This window comes from Elaeis guineensis, chromosome 4 (assembly GCF_000442705.2).
Source record: "Elaeis guineensis isolate ETL-2024a chromosome 4, EG11, whole genome shotgun sequence".
Lineage (NCBI taxonomy): Eukaryota > Viridiplantae > Streptophyta > Magnoliopsida > Arecales > Arecaceae > Elaeis > Elaeis guineensis.
In genome coordinates, this window is record NC_025996.2 from 41,412,095 (window position 1) to 41,428,580 (window position 16,486).

The 16,486-nt window shown below is 36.7% G+C and overlaps 2 protein-coding genes across 2 annotated transcripts; both read left to right on the plus strand.

Annotated features, from left to right (window-relative positions):
- The first annotated feature begins 10,341 nt into the window (after positions 1-10,341).
- On the plus strand, positions 10,342-11,856 carry LOC105034610 (receptor-like protein EIX1). The gene has a single exon (XM_029261678.2). It carries the CDS (start codon positions 10,342-10,344, stop codon positions 11,854-11,856), a length of 1,515 nt encoding a protein of 504 aa, XP_029117511.2.
- A 160-nt stretch (positions 11,857-12,016) lies between these two features.
- Positions 12,017-14,809, plus strand: LOC140857483 (receptor-like protein EIX2). The gene has a single exon (XM_073256426.1). The coding sequence runs from the start codon at positions 12,017-12,019 to the stop codon at positions 13,316-13,318; it is 1,302 nt and encodes a 433-aa protein (XP_073112527.1). The 3' UTR covers positions 13,319-14,809.
- The last annotated feature ends 1,677 nt before the right edge of the window (positions 14,810-16,486 follow it).

Here is a 16,486-nt window from a genome sequence, read left to right on the forward strand (position 1 = left end):
AAGTCATTATGCCGTTGAGGTCGACTAAAAATAGTCTCTACACCTTGAAGATATCTTGAACAAAATATCAAACATTCATCCGCAATATATGCTTCAGCAATCGAGCCTTCGGGATAGGCTCTATTTCGCACATAATCTTTAAGACGCACAAGATACCTTCAAGAATTAAATATTTATTAAAATATTAGTATGCTGTTGTTTCTAATAAAATTATCAAAAGATTTAAGGTTTGCAATAATACCTCTCAATAGGATACATCCATCTATAATGTACTGGTCCACCAACTTTAACTTCTGAAGCTAGATGAATGAGCAGATATACCATAATAGTGAAAAATCCAGGAGGAAAAATCTTTTTCATCTGGCAAAGTGTAATTGCAATATCGGATTCTAACTGATCAAGTTCCCGAGGATCAATAACTTTGGAACATAATGCCTTAAAGAATGACGATAATCGAAGTACAATTGTAACAACTTATTTCGACAATGACGATCTTAAAGCTATTGGAAAAATATCTTGCATCAATATGTGACCATCATGACTTTTAAGATTTGAAAGTTTTCGATCCTTTAGATGCACACATCATGAAATATTTGATGCATATCCATCAGGTACCTTGATACTTTTCAAAACTCTCAAAAAATTATCCTTTTCTCGAGCAGACATTGTGTAACATGCAGGAGGCACATAAATTCTATCATTAGCAAGCATTTTAGGATGAAGTTCCTGTCAGAAACCCATTTCTTTTAAATCAAGATGTGCCTTCATGTTATCTTTGCTCTTTCCATCAAGATTTAAAAATATTCCAAGTAAATTATCGCAAACATTCTTCTCTATATGCATGACATCAAGATTGTGTCGAATAAGATTATGTTTCCAATAAGGTAAGTCAAAAAAGATACTTCATTTTTTCCATAAATATTTACTGGGCTGTTGTGTAGATGCTATCTGTGTGTCTTCCTCATTTTCATCCTTGAAATAATTGTCTGGATCTTGAAACACCTCTGCATCTATAGTACTGATACTGACTTCCTCTGGTAACCCTTCATGCACTGAGCTTTCAACATCATCCCTTCCTCTTTTTTTAGAGGACTTTAAGTGCTTACCATAGCTGTAATTGATGCCATCCATTTGTCTATGAACATCAGTTCCAGAAGGTGGAATAGGGGCACATCCTAATTCTATAGTACCATCAAACAAATCTTTCTGAAATCAAAACGGATGATTTGCTTCCAACCATCGACGATGTCCCATGTAACAAAATTTACCTCCATATTTTAACCAAATTGAATGTGTTGAATCTCCACAACAAGGACATGCGACCCGTCCCTTTGTACTCCAGCCAGATAAATTGGCATATGCTAGAAAATCATTAATAGTCCATAGCAAAGTTGCCCGTAGTTTAAATGTTTGGCCGTTGGAAGTATCAAATGCATCAACACCCTCCCACAACTGTTTCAATTCCTCTATTAAAGGCTGTAGAAAAATATCAATATCATTGCCTGGACCCTTATCTCCTGGAATAACCATTGACAAGATAAGTGATGATTGTTTCATGCACATCCATGGTGGCAAATTGTAAGGTATCAAAATGACTGGCCAAGTGCTGTAGGTAGAACTCAGGGTCCGAAATGGATTAAAGCCATCAGAAGCTAAGCCAAACCTAACACTGCGAACATCAGAGGCAAAATCAGGATGCCTATCATCAAATGCTTTCCATTGAAGACTATCTGCTGGATGTCTCAACATTCCATCCTTTGTACGTCCTTCATCATGCTATCTCATTGATGAAGCTATTTTTGATGATGCATAAATCCTTTTCAATCTAGGTATAAGAGGAAAGTAATGCAATACCTTGGCCGATTTTTTTTACTCCGCGTTGCATCCAATTCATTCAGTACATCGTCTCGATCTTCTTTTTGTGTTATTCATCTTGAAGATCCACATACATTGCATGACTCTTGATGAGCATTTTCACCCCGATATAACATACAATCTTTCAGACAACTATGAATCTTTTCGTATCCAAGATCCAATTTCTTTACTACTTTCTTGGCTTCATAATACGATGGTGGTAAACGAGTGCTTTCTGGAAATGCATCCTTTAATAACTTGAGCAGCATGGTAAAACTCTTTCTAGACCATCCATTCAAATATTTTATATGAAATAAATGTACAAGAAAAGAAATCTTAGAAAATTTCGTACAATCCGGATATAATTCTTTGTCTGCATCTTTTATTAAGGTGTGATAACGAGCTGTCTCATCATTAGATGTATGTATAGGCTCCTCAACATGCATACGTTCCGTATGTGTACATCCATCAAACATCCCAACTATTTCTTGTATACTATTGGATTCTCCTAAATTTTGAACACCAAATCCAAAAGCATCTGTGATCAAACCCCTTATATCATCATCTCTTGCAGAATTGTCTTGTAGGCTAGTGGATCCAAAATGAGTCAGGGGTTGGTTACATGATGATGGCAACATAGATTCTCCATGAAAAAACCAATCGGTATAACCTCTTAAAAAATTATTCCATACCAAATGTTCTTCAACATTTTGTGGATCTAAAGAAGAACTATTTACACATTTCCGACATGGACATAAAATCTTTCCATTCAAACTATTTTTCTCCATACCAAATTTAATGAAGTCATGAACTCCATCTAAATATTCTTTACTATTCCTTGGTTTATTTATCCAACTTTTGTCCATTGTAGGATAAAAATGATCGAACTTGCAATTTATCTAAAAATAAAAAAAAATTATACAATCTATATTAATGCAATGATTAAAAAATATCAATTATTTCATAAAATCCAAAAAAATAATAGCTAGATAAAGTTTACATAGTAAATGCTTGCTATCATCAACTAATAGGTAAAGAAAGTCCTATCCCATTCAGAAAATGTATTAATTCTATAGGTCAATTACAAAAATCAAATGATATGCAACAAGAGCCGAAAAAAATTTCGACAGTATTTCCCCTTAGTTCTTCCGTATAGAAAGAACAAAAGAAAAATACCATCCAAAATTTTTTTCGAACCCTCAGCATACCATTTGATTATGGTAATGACCTATAGAATTACTCACATTTTCCAAACTGTCCATACTGGACAATCAATTGATCAATGTACATAATTCTTTTATCCGTACAAAAATAAATAAATATACGGATACAATAGAATATGTACATTAATCAAAAGATGGGTCGATATTTCTATGCAATGTAATTTTTTTTAAAATTAATTCATAATTAACATTGCCTGGCATGAAATTCACAACCATCACAAAAACACCCATGAAAATCTACTTAGCATGGATTTTAAAATTAAAATCCATGCTAAGTACTTTTTTTTTTCAAAATGAACAGCGTGGAACAGCTGCCTACCTAGCAGAAGAGTATTGTAGCATAGCAGCCACCAGAATATCACCATAAAGACGTGTAAGATTTCATCTAAACAAATCAAGATTTCTAGCAACTCCCATCAATTCGGCATTTTGGTTAAGCTGATTTTCTTTAATTAAAAGAAAAGCATTCCAACTGCAAGAATGTGTTGCTAGACGCGAGTAAAGCTGGTTAGATGGGGTAAAGGCCAAGCATCGAAATTTCGGCGCTTCATGTACCGACTTCTATCGAAGTCGCTTTCCTTGTGTAATGAGAGAGTTTTCTCTTATTAACCTGGTAAAGACTAGAGAAGGAACTCGTGAAGTGTAACGAGCTTCCAAAAACTCATTCGAATCTTTTGGCATTTAACTGTGTCCAAGAAAGGAGGGGTATAATTAGGTAAAATCTATTTACCACTTCGGAGGTTGAACTTCAAATATAGTGCCACTGGAAGCACCAATCCCACCCTTCTTCTTAGTAGGAGAAGGACAACATGGACATGGGCCGTGGAAATAGGGCAGATTTCCAAAGAATTGACCTCCCCCTTCCTTGATGGAGGAGCTCAGATTGGGATGCAGAAGCTGAAGAAATTACTTCCCCACCACCATATCATGATATTAATATTTTTTTTTCCTACCTTCCTTTCTCAATTCTCACTGAGAAAAAGTTAGAAAAGAAAACAAAATGAGAAGTCCAAGCCAAGTAGACATATTGTATACTTGCCGTTGCACGCTGCCAACCATAACCACTACAGGAACGAACAACGACATATACGGCCGTATGATGCACATTATATAAGATATAATTTTTTTAAATAATCAAAAATCAAATTTGAATAATTTTTTTCTAACCTTTTAAAAATTATATTCTATGTAATATGATCGGATACATCGTTGATTGCAACCGTTTGTTACTGTAGCATTGCATAAAGATGAATTGAAATCTATAAAAACGAATAACTATGATTGATAGCATATACAATCATATGGTGTTTATCGACTACAAAAACAAACAATTATGGTTAGCAATATGATGCATATCGTATAGGATATAATTTTTTCAAATAACTCAAAATCAAGTCCAAATAATTTTTCCAACTTCCCAAAAATTACATATGATTCAACAATTCATAGAAAACCTGGACACTGATCAGATAATCATAGAAAGCTTAGCAATGATTCAACAAACCCAGAACTCCATATAATGGATCCTATAGAAGCTGACAACAAGAAGAAGCATAACCTAAAGCAGTGAAAAAGAACACGATCTCACTCACCAAATTTACGAAAACTATGATTTCTTGAACAAATTCACAACACATTATGCTACAATCCAGAAACAAACAAGAAAAGCAATGACGGACAATAAATTTGAGGAAAAAGAAACGAGACCCTAACAAGAACAAGCCATATGCAAGAAAGCCAGCAACTTAAAAGCTTAAATGACGAAGAGAAAAAGGGAGGAGAAGGACCAACCTCGGAGGAGAGGTACTCGAGGACGGTGGCGAGGAAGACCGGAGCGCCGGTGCTCACGCGGTCTGCGCACTTGCCCTTCTTGAGGAAGCGGGAGATCCTCCCAATGGGGAAAATAAGCCCCGCCTTGCTGCTCCTCGACTTCTCCTTCTTTGAAGGCAACGAGAACGGCGGACGGCGGTGCGGCGTGGACGGCGGGTGCGGCGTGGACGGCGGGTGCGCTACCGGCGGCAGAGATGGGGTCGGCGGAGGAAAGGATGGAAAGGGGCGGCGGTAGATAGATTAGGGCACGGGAGATTGGGGGTATTAAACGAACCTAACAATGCTTTTTAGCGTCGTTACTTAGTGGCGTAAAAAAGTGTCAGCATTTGCTTTATTTAACGATGCTTTTGCTAAAAGCGTCGGCGTTGACAATGCTATAATTTTACGACGCTTTTAAGCGTCGTTAAACGACGACGCTTTTTAAAAGCGTTGGCAGGTCAGCGCAACTTGCGACGCTAAACCCCCTTTTTGTTGTAGTGAGTACTGCGATCTCTCCAACATGTAGTTGAATAAGGACACAGCCGCATGCCCACTATCCTTAAAGTCTTACTTGGAGTTGCAAAGGCAAGCCACGTATAAATGCAAGAGCACAGAAGTCATGCATAAGTGCCAAGATGTCTCCAACATGTAGTTGAATAAGGACTAAAGATGCGCCTCATGTGGAAGTACTCAGCTATTCTAGCCCTTGCAGGATTTGAACTCGCTCCGGTATGATTTGGCAAAGTATTTAACCAATGACAAGCACACAGGAGAAGCCAAATGTGGCGTGGAAAAGAAGAGGTTTTGTAAGTAATGCTTAGGATCTATTTGGTTGGAATATATTATATTATGAAATAATTTAATAATTTTTCAAAATTATTTATCAAAAAATAATTATAAAAAATAATTTTTATTATATTTGATTGGTGAAAAAAATTACTCTAAAAAATAATCTGAAAAAAGATTATTTGATTGGAGATAAATTTATATACGAATATGATCAAATTTATAAATATACCCTTCAGCATAAAATAATTTTTTAATATTAGGATAGTATTATCATTTTTAATTAATTTTTATATAGTAACTATAATTAAATAGCCCTTTGCATAATGCCATCTTCATCTTAATTTTTTTATCAAAGTTCTTTTTTGAATGAATTTGGAAAGATATCAGAATAAATTCAATGATTACATATGCAGTTTTATTAGGAATATTTTTATCAAGTATGGATTATCATCACTCAAAAATTTAACAAATATCAACTCCTATAGTATTTATTTTACCTTCTCTCTCCGAAAATAAACATGGGGCTCATCAATTTTTTTTACTATTTCTCTTTCATTTTTCATATTAAATATGATAATCTGAGATGGAATTTATTTTTTTATGCTAGATTATCCCCAACCAAAAATGAACTCTTGTAGTTTTGCCTTGCTTGGAACCTTCTAATCTTATATTCCAAGATGAAATTTAGACTAGGGCTACAAATGAGTTGAGCTGCTCGCGAGCTACTCGAGCTCGATTTGAGTCTAAGCTCGACTCGACTCAATTATTATCGACATCGAATAGTCGAGTCGAGCTTGAGTAGCTTTTCGAGTCAAGCTTGAGTAGTATGATACTCAGCTCGAAAGCTAACGAGCCTACTCGAATTTACATATATATTTAATAATATTATTTTTATTTATAATATATATATATATTAATATATATATATATATATTATTAGTAGGCTAAAGCTTGAAGTCGAGCTCGAGTATGGCTCGATTGATATTCGAGTTGAATCGAGTCGATCTCGAGTTTTGCTTATTTTTCATCAAACCGAGTTCGAGCTTGAGATATTAAGGCTCGGTCGATCTTGAGCCAAGTTTTCAGGCTAAATATTTTGAGTCGAGTGAAACTCGAGCTTCCAACTACTCGACTCGACTCAATTCGATTGCACTCCTAATTCAGATAGAGGCTAATTTAGTTGTTGGACCATGGAAGGTTTTCAAACAAAGGATTTTGTATCGCTGCAACGATAAAAATCTTCTCCAACATATTAAAGATTTTCCTCTTAAAAAACTAACCATTTTAAAGAAAATAATAAATAGACAAGAAGGATAAGTTAACATGATGTAATAACCCAGATAAAAAAAAAAAAGAGAAAACAGAGGATATCGGGAGGAAGAAGACTTCCGTTGAGAGTCTTCTTCCCACCGTGAAAAGAAGAGGGGAATCCGAGTAAAAAACGGATTCCTCCTCTATAAAACCCCCTTTCCCCTCCCTTTAGGTCTTTATCACGGGATTTTGAGAGATTTTTAAGAAATTGAGGGATTTTTTTCAAGAGGATCCGCGGGTTCTTAGATGGAAAAAAAAGATTGCCGGAGTTCTTCTCGGCTGCCGGAGCTCGAGGTAAGCCCTCCCCTTCTTCCTCTCCCTCTTCCTTTTCTCCCCTGGCCCAAAGCCTCGCCGCCGGCCAACCAACGAGGGGACCTCACGGTCCCCTGTTTTGGCCCAAATGAACCCACGGGAAAAGAAAAGAAGAAGAAAGAAGAAGAAGAAAAGAAAAGAAAAGAAAAAGGAAAAAGAAAAAGAAAAGAAAAAGGAAAAAGAAAAAGAAAAGAAAAAAAAGGAAAAAAAAGAGAGAGAAAAATAAAAATAAAAATAAAATAAAATAAAATAAAAAGAAGAAGAAGAGAGAAAAATTTTTTTCTCTCTCCTCTCTCTACCTTCTCTCTCTACATTTTCTCTCTCTAGATTCTCTCTCTAGACTTTTCTCTCTCTTTACGGATTTTGTCTCTCTGGGATCTTTTCTTCTTCTCTGATTGCATCATGAACCCTAGAATAAACTTGAAGATGAAAATAAGATGATCTGAGGTTGCTCCGAAATTCATGCGGTAGATCTGATCCCAGTTCGATCCTATTCGAAATTTGTAACACTTGATTCATATTGAGTCACCCTGATAGGACCTCTGATGATCTCGATCATGAGTGCCTCATCGAAAGGATACGAAGGTTTCTCTCTCCACTCTCTCTACTTTCTCTCTTTTCATGAATTTTCTCTCTCTAGAAGTCTTATGGATTAGTGGAGGATCCAGATACATAGACAAGTCTTAATTTTGGTTAATCCTAAGAGAGATCCTCTATCTGTATTATTAGGATCGATTATCGATAATTTTCTTCATATATGATCTTTATATTTGATCAGGATTACGAAGAGATGATTGTCTGCAAATGATATCGAGTGAAATATTTTGTTAAAGAAATTTATAAATCAAAGAAGAATATTGATTCTGTGCTTGGATCAGTCACCGGTAAAGGTAAGAATCCCTGTACATGATCACTATTATATATATGCTATTTTACTGTTGGTCTTGCATCGTTGGTTTTGCATTGTCGGATTTGAGATCGATGAATTTATTATATCTGAGATACTGTTATTTGATTTTGAGCATGAGTATGTATGTCAATATATATATGTATCAGAGATTGATGGCATGATTATATGGATATGACATATCTGAATTGATCATAATACAAGTCAGAATTGATTTGATGAAATCAACACATAATGATTTAATGAAAAGAAAGAGATATATGGTATGGACTAGTCTTGTCATATGGAACAGCCCGCCAGGAGCTTATGCCTGGGACAGCCCCCACTGGCTTACAGGTGGATCAGCCGGCCAGGAGCTCATGCCTGAGACAGCCTGCCAGGAGCTTATGCTTGAGACAGCCTCTCACGGGCTTTCGTACGTGGAACAGCCGGCCAGGAGCTCATCCTGGGACAGTCTTAAAAGACTTTTTAAATGGATTCGATCTGGATGATGATTGAGGTATAGAATTGGATAGTCCAGAACCAGAAAGAAAAGGTTAAAAATTATGTGATTATGAAAGGAGAAATGAAAGATAAGACATGAAATAATTGTTGAATAAAAGGGGTTTCACCTGCTAACATATGATGATGCATCTATTTTGACAAGACAGAAAATTTATGAATGTTTGCATTATTCTGGACATTGAACATGATATTTTATATTTTATTGCTTATCCTTACTTTCAGACTATATTATTATATCAGTGTGATATGGGAATTCTTACTGGGCTGTAAAGCTCACACCCCTTCATCTTTCTTTTTCTTCTCAGAGTTACAGGATGACTTAGATTGGCTATGGCTTGGATTTACGGGTGAGCAAAAGGATAAATAGAGTGTCATAGTACCTGATCAGAGGATTGAAGAAATTTAAATTGTAATTATGCAAGGTTTTATGAATTATTGTTGAAATTAATGGTATGGATGTTAAGATTGTAATGATTTAATTTGGCCTTGCATATTCTTTAGGGCTTGCTCTAAGGAGTGTGCAGCCATCACGTATCCGACTCGGGTGTTGGGTTCGGAGCGTGACACATGATCAACTCCTACGTTCAAATTTTTTGATTATACCAGACATAAGAAAATTTATATTATTTGCCTTTTTATTAGATTTTTTTGCTAAATATGATAATTAGACATGGAATTTGTTTTCGATACTAGAGTACCCCCAAAAATGCGCCTTACAGAAGTCTAAATAAAACCTGGTTCTATTTGTTCTCCCTTTTTTTTAATTTCTCCCATCTCTCATTTGACGCAGCACTGCATTATTACACGCACACGACATCACCTCTGCCACCTACACAGGCCTGGCCAAACTTTCACGGTTCCTCTTATTAGATGCAGAAGCATTGCACCTATGCTATCCCTTCCATGACTTTAGGTTGGTTTTGGTACGACTTGTCAAGTTTTGGACCCCTAGACTAGCGCAAGTCATGTAGTGTGGTCCTGGAAAGAAGTCTTCATAACCATCCCGAGGACTTTTGACGACGATTGAGTCATGTGTGGTGTGGCAAGAGATCATCAAAAATATCCCACGGACTTTTGACTGCTAACAAGTCACGTACGTGTGGTGTGGAAGGAAGCTCGACCTTATGAAATTATCAAAGTTAATTATCAAAGTTAACGTAACGTTATGAAATTCAATATAGAACTAAACTTCATCCATAATGCTTTTGTACATATTGAAATCAAATTTAAAGCTTAAATTCAAATTCAAATTCAAATTTTAAATATTACTTGAGGTGCGGCAGAACATACTACCGCCCATGCACATATATACTATGCATGCCACAAACATGATACGATCGACCAAGTCGAGCCGAGTGCATGTAGGTGTGTGTAGTTGCCAGCCCACCATCTTTAAAGTCCAACTTAGATTTGAAAGAACAAGCCATGTATAAATGCAAGAGCACTCGCATTTATAATTTTAATATATGTGTGGTGTGGTGTGGAAGGAAGCTCGACCTTACATTCCAAGATGGAATATTCAGAGACCAATTCATTGGTTGGTCATGGACGGCAATGGAAGATGCTTTCGGTCCTGCTAATAATTAATATAAAGAGATCATTCTACTTCATCTCACAGCAACTAATAAATTCATGGATCTTAAAAGAACCCAACTTCTACTTTTGTTCTTTGCTTTTCTGTGTGCTGATCAAGTGAGGAAACTCAATGGAATTTCGATCCCGAGCTGCATACCCATCGAAAGGAATGCTCTTCTTGCCTTCAAAGAAGGCCTCAAAGATCCCTCCAACAGGCTATCTTCTTGGGTGGGTGACGATTGCTGCACATGGGAAGGTGTGGCTTGTGACAATCGTACCAGCCATGTTGTCAAGCTACACCTCCGCAACCCATCATGCTTCGAATACTATCCTCCAAACAACACGTGGTGCTTGGGAGGTGAGTTGAGGCCTTCCTTACTTGGGCTGAAACACCTGAATTATCTTGATCTGAGCATGAACAACTTTGGAGGAATTCGTATCCCAGAATTCATGGGCTCATTCCGTCAGCTCAAATATCTTAACCTCTCCTCGGCTTATATGGGTGGATTGATCCCACATCAGCTTGGGAATCTATCGAGCCTCCAATATCTTGATCTCAGTTATAATTATTATGATGACAATCCACCTGGATTTCTCATCATTGATATTGCCATCTGGATTTCTCGACTTTCTTCTCTGCGATATCTCAATATGTCGGATGTGAAATTCAGAGAAGGTGCTCACTGGCTGCAAGCACTAAACATGCTCCCTTCTGTTATTGAGGTACACTTATCTGATTGTGGCATCAACACCACTTCGCTCTCTCTTCCACATGTGAATTTTACTTCACTTTCTATTCTTGATCTTTCTTTTAATTCCATTAATTCGACGATACCTGGTTGGTTGTTCAACATAAGTAGCCTCGAGTACCTTGATCTCAGTTATAATTTTATTTGGGGGATCATTCCGTCTGCAATTGAGAATCTAGCTTCGCTCAAGGCCCTTGATCTATCTGGTAATCATTTTCTTGAAGGCAAAATTCTGATCGTGCTTGAGGGTCTATGTAAGCTGCAATATTTAGGATTGTCAGACATTAATATCAGCAAAAATTTGCATGAACTTGATAAAGTGTTTACTGGATGCATCAAAAATAGTTTAGAAACTCTATACATGAGAAACACTCAGCTTGGCGGTTATTTGCCGGACTGGTTGGGAGACTTCAGAAAGCTCAAATATCTCGATTTGAGTGGCAACTCAATTTCTGGTCCTGCTCCTGCATCACTTGGAAGACTTGTAGAGTTAGTTGGTTTATACCTTAGACAGAACTTTTTGAAGGGTGTCATGTCTGAAGAGCAGTTTGCCAATTTCACCAAACTGAAATATCTAGATTTATCACAAAATCAATTAATTTTGAATCTGACATTTGATTGGATTCCCTGCTTTCATCTTTCAGAATTATATATTGGTTCATGCATGCTGGGAGCACGATTCCCAGCATGGCTCCGAATGCAAAAAAACATTACCTATCTAGACATGTCTAGCACAGGAATTTCAGACACTACCGGATTGGTTTTGGAGGTCATTTTTCCAGATATCCGACTTAGATATCTCCAGCAATGGAATCACCGGTAGTGTACCCAATCTTCCAGACTTCATCAACCTTTATTATTTTAATTTGAGTTGTAACCACTTTGAGGGACCTTTGCCAAATTTTAATTCTTCAATATTGTCCCTACTAGACCTATCAAACAATTCATTTTCAGGAGCGGTTCATCTTGACATTGGCAAAAGTATGCCTAATTTGGAATACCTCTCTCTTTCCATAAATAATTTAAGTGGTGAAATTCCCTTGTCTCTTTGTCATCTTCGATATGGCGCTTTTGATCTTTCAAAAAATCTATTGTCGGGTGAGCTCCCTGATTGCTGGAACCACTCTTCGCTTATCATTGTTATGGATTTTTCAAGCAATAGTCTATCTGGAAGTATTCCTCCATCAATTTGTTCATTACCTTTTCTCGAATCATTGCATTTGAGTAATAATAATCTTCCAGGAGAACTCCCTTTATCCTTGAAGAGTTGTGCGAGATTAAATACTCTTGATCTTGGACAGAATGGATTCATTGGTACAATACCTACTTGGATAGAAGAAAGTTTGTTGTCTTTGAAGATCCTTCGCTTACGATCAAACAAGCTTGTTGGAAATATTCCTCCTAATCTATCAAGACTAAGGGCTCTTCAAATCTTGGATTTGGCCAGTAACAATTTATCAGGAACCATCCCTTCTAGCTTTGGAAACTTTACTGCCATGAAAGTGTCGGGGGAGATGAATAGAACCATTTTAAAAAATTATACTCATTACAATGAAAACGTGCAAGTGACCATAAAAGGAATATACATTGAGTATGCCATATTGCTTCCACTTGTGATCGTTATGGACTTTTCAAATAATAACTTATCTGGAATGATACCAGAAGAGCTGACCAGCCTTTTTCGACTCGTGAGCTTAAATTTGTCTGAAAATCATATGACAGGAGAGATCACAAAAAAGATTGGTACATTGCAACAGTTGGAGTCACTTGATTTGTCAAGAAACAATCTTTTCGGTGGAATTCCTTCAAGCATGATTGGTCTAACTTTTTTGAGTTACTTGAATTTGTCATATAACAACCTATCAGGAAGAGTTCCAATAGGTAATCAGCTTCAAACCTTCGTGGACCCATCTATCTATATTGGTAATCCTGATCTTTGTGGGTTCCCATTAAGTCAAAAGTGTAAAGATGACAAGACAAACCAAGGTCTAAATACAGTTGGAGAGGATGAACAAAATGATAACTCCATGAATGAAGAAGGGTCTGAAATGAAGCAGTTGTATATGAGCATGGGGCCAGGATTCACAGTAGGTTTTTGGTTTGTCTTTGGCCCACTATTATTCAATAGAAAATGGAGAGAAGCCTATTTTCAACATATAGATCAAGTATTCAATGTGGTTTACATGGCCCTGGCAACAATTTTCACCAAGTTTAAAGTACGCAACATTACAACGTCACAGTTTGTGACCTTGAATTGTATTTGTAATTTTTTTCCTTTTTTTTAGAAGTGATTGTAGAAATATTCAGAATGGATTATCTATACTCTAGCTCTACTTTTACACATGGAAACTGCACCTGTACTACTCTAATAAAATAATTATGTTCAAACTAATTCACTTAATTTATCAAGAGAGAATTGCTAATTAGTTTGAAGGTCAGTCATATATCATGCTTAAATTATTTGAGCTAGAGGACGAAGCTCATGTGAATGAGCTAAGCAGATAGGCCTGAACTTATGTGAATTTTAAATGCGTTTGAGCTCAGAAGATTGCACTCATAGGTGCAGGAGACTATGCATAATTTGTTTATTCAGCAAATTAAGGAATTAGAACTTTGGTTATTCTTGATATGCTATAAAGTTGGCTCTATCTCAAAGCTTTGCTCGATCTATGAGCCCACAAGCTTGTCATCTTTTACACTACTTGAGTTTTCTTTATTCTTTGTCATTATTGTATAATAAATCAAATGGTATAAAATTATCCCGTTGAGATGTTTGGGAAGAACATTTTGAGGTTAAACAAGTATGGTGGTTTTCGGGATCAATATTCTGACTATGAATTTACTGATTAAGAATAAAATTTGGTGTTAATGCAACCTTGAAAAATTGTAGCCAATTAACATGCAAAAAGAGAGACAACTTGACATTCACGGTAGCATGGGAGAAGCTGATCGAATGTCTCTGCCAGTGGTTGTCCAGCAGTTTCAATACCACAACAAAGCAGGTAGATTTGCCTCCTTTTTCTGTCGAGATAAGAAAATGTGAGAGGCTCAATTAGAACTAACTTTTGATTTGTTGAGAATCCATGTATGAAAAAATGATTCCACAATGGACAGTAAAAACTAGTAGAAGGGGTTAATATCTTAGTTGGCTAAAAATTGAACAGCTTTTGGGTCAGCTAGGGTTCTACCATTTAAGTCCATTCCCTTGGGCAATTTTATCCCCATCAACCCCCAAGCTCGTTCATGAAAATATGCTAGAAAAAAAAAGAAATTTTCCTACCCTTATTAAGGGAGCGTTTGGCAATTCTTAAGCAGCTAATATCTGTACAGAGCCTGCTTCATTATTTTGGGCCAAGATAATGGCCCCACGTAATGATTTTGTCATCTTTCCTGATAGATGTGTAGAGAAATAATCTTGTAACGGTGCATCTCCAAAATTCTGGAAAGAAATTTAGCACTTCGTGGGGTCTTTGCCAGCTGAAGCACAAAACATCATCTCAATTTTTCAGCACTTCACAACTGCAGGGGTTGTGAAACAATGTTAACAAAAATTGCATGCTATGGAAAAAGAGAAATAAAAGAGTGGAAGTTGGGCTGGGTCTTATTTATTTATGTGGTAGAGCTTCACAAGGACAATGCTCATGATGGATTTAGTCCTGTGCTCAAATTTCTGTGCTTGTGTCCAGAAAATAGCATTATCCCAGACCTGCACTAGACCAAGCATTGGCTTTCTCCATTTTTTTAAAAAAGATAAAGCACATCAATTATTTGGCTAATTATATTTGTTTGCGTAAAGTTGCTTGTTTGACAAATATAGTTGTATTGAGATTGCCTGTTTTGATATCAAAAAATGACGGACGGGAAATGATGCTAAGTTAAATTTTTTTTTAAAAAAAAAGTAGAGGAAAGACGTATACTTGTGTTTAGATTGCTCATTTTAATCTGATATTTGATTAAATTTACTGGGTTGGGTTCTGCGTACTATTGTGTTGTTCAAATCAGATATGTCATAGTAGGTTCTGTTACCTCTTTTTATGGCTTAGATCTAACACAGGGTGTCATCCGCTTTAAAAATATAATTTGCAACGGAACAAGGCCATTTTGCACATTGAAGTCTTGACACAATCCTGTTTTTATATGTAAGTTGTTGTCGCAAAACAACAGTTGAGGTCCATCTCTTACCGACCTAAGATCCAGTGATGAACTAAAGCACCTTCGTCTCAGAGACCTAAAAGAAAATTCACATCGGAGATTTTCTGACGAAGGACCTTGATACTTAAATTAGTCGGAGCTTGAAAATAATAAAAAATAAGAAAGAAAGAGAGGAAGGCTTCTTTTCTTTAGAGAGAATATTTATCCAAGGGTTCTCTTTCTTCCCCTTTATATAGAGGTGGAGTAGTTGACTTTTACTATTAAATCCAGTAAGGGAACTGAAGAATCTGCACCCACTTAACTGAAGATTGTGGACATCTATTGCATGCACTAAAGACAGGTGCATGATGATGGGCGTCGAATATGTGCATCATCTACAAGCATTACACACGATAATCTAGCCCACATATGTATAGTTGAAGGAAACTATCCAGAAATTTTGGTGAGATGCTGAGGTGGGACCTCGGTGAAATCCGAGGTCAGTCGAATGTGTTTTCACTGAGGTCAGTCAAATGTGTTTTTATCAAGGTCAGTTAAATGTGTCTAGGATCATCCATCTCAAGGTCGATTTACACCCAATGTCAAGAGGCTGGTTTGATAGAAGAACTATCTAGTCATTTAGAGTTTTCCATGCATGGGCTGCTAACTAGGGTCTCCAATGTCCGTAAAAGCTTTCTCGATTTTAGCAACTCCTCCTATTCTTCTTTAGCAACCTAATGTTGAGCTCCTTAGCTGCTTGTGGAATAAGTATGTAGAAGTAGCGAGACACCTCTCATCCATTGGCCGAGCCAGGCTAGGTGAGAAAATGTTTCGCTCCTCCAACATAGGTAGAACTTGGGACAATCTTTAAGCATGCTTTTCTTTTTTCTTGGCTTCACAATGGAGCTAACATTACCCATCAATTTGCATAATGTTTGGTTTAATTTTATTGATGGTTTGGTCCGCAACACCATCCAAGGTATGCAACCGCCTGCCAAGTGTCTTTGTATGCTCAAGGAAACTACAGCTTAAATTGAATTTGCAAGCTTCCAATATCATGTAGAACTAATAACTGAACAACACTATTTTGGGAATCTGTAGAAATGAGGAATCAGTAAACATGATAGCATTGGGTTATGTTAAGTCGAGCCCTTTGCCAACCTCATCAAATTTTGGATATTTTAAAGTTGTTGTGGACTTTTCTTACCTTACGATGCTCGTGTCTTGTTAGTGAGGAGACATGCAAGTCTGGATTTTGTCCCATGCTAACTTCTAAGCCTACTCATGCTACTTGTGGGTATAAAAGCATTTGTATCTTGTAA

Coding starts and splice junctions, on each gene's coding strand:
- LOC140857483 (XM_073256426.1), top strand. CDS start 12,017: ATGCCTAATTTGGAATACCTCTCTCTTTCCATAAATAATTTAAGTGGT.
- LOC105034610 (XM_029261678.2), top strand. CDS start 10,342: ATGGATCTTAAAAGAACCCAACTTCTACTTTTGTTCTTTGCTTTTCTG.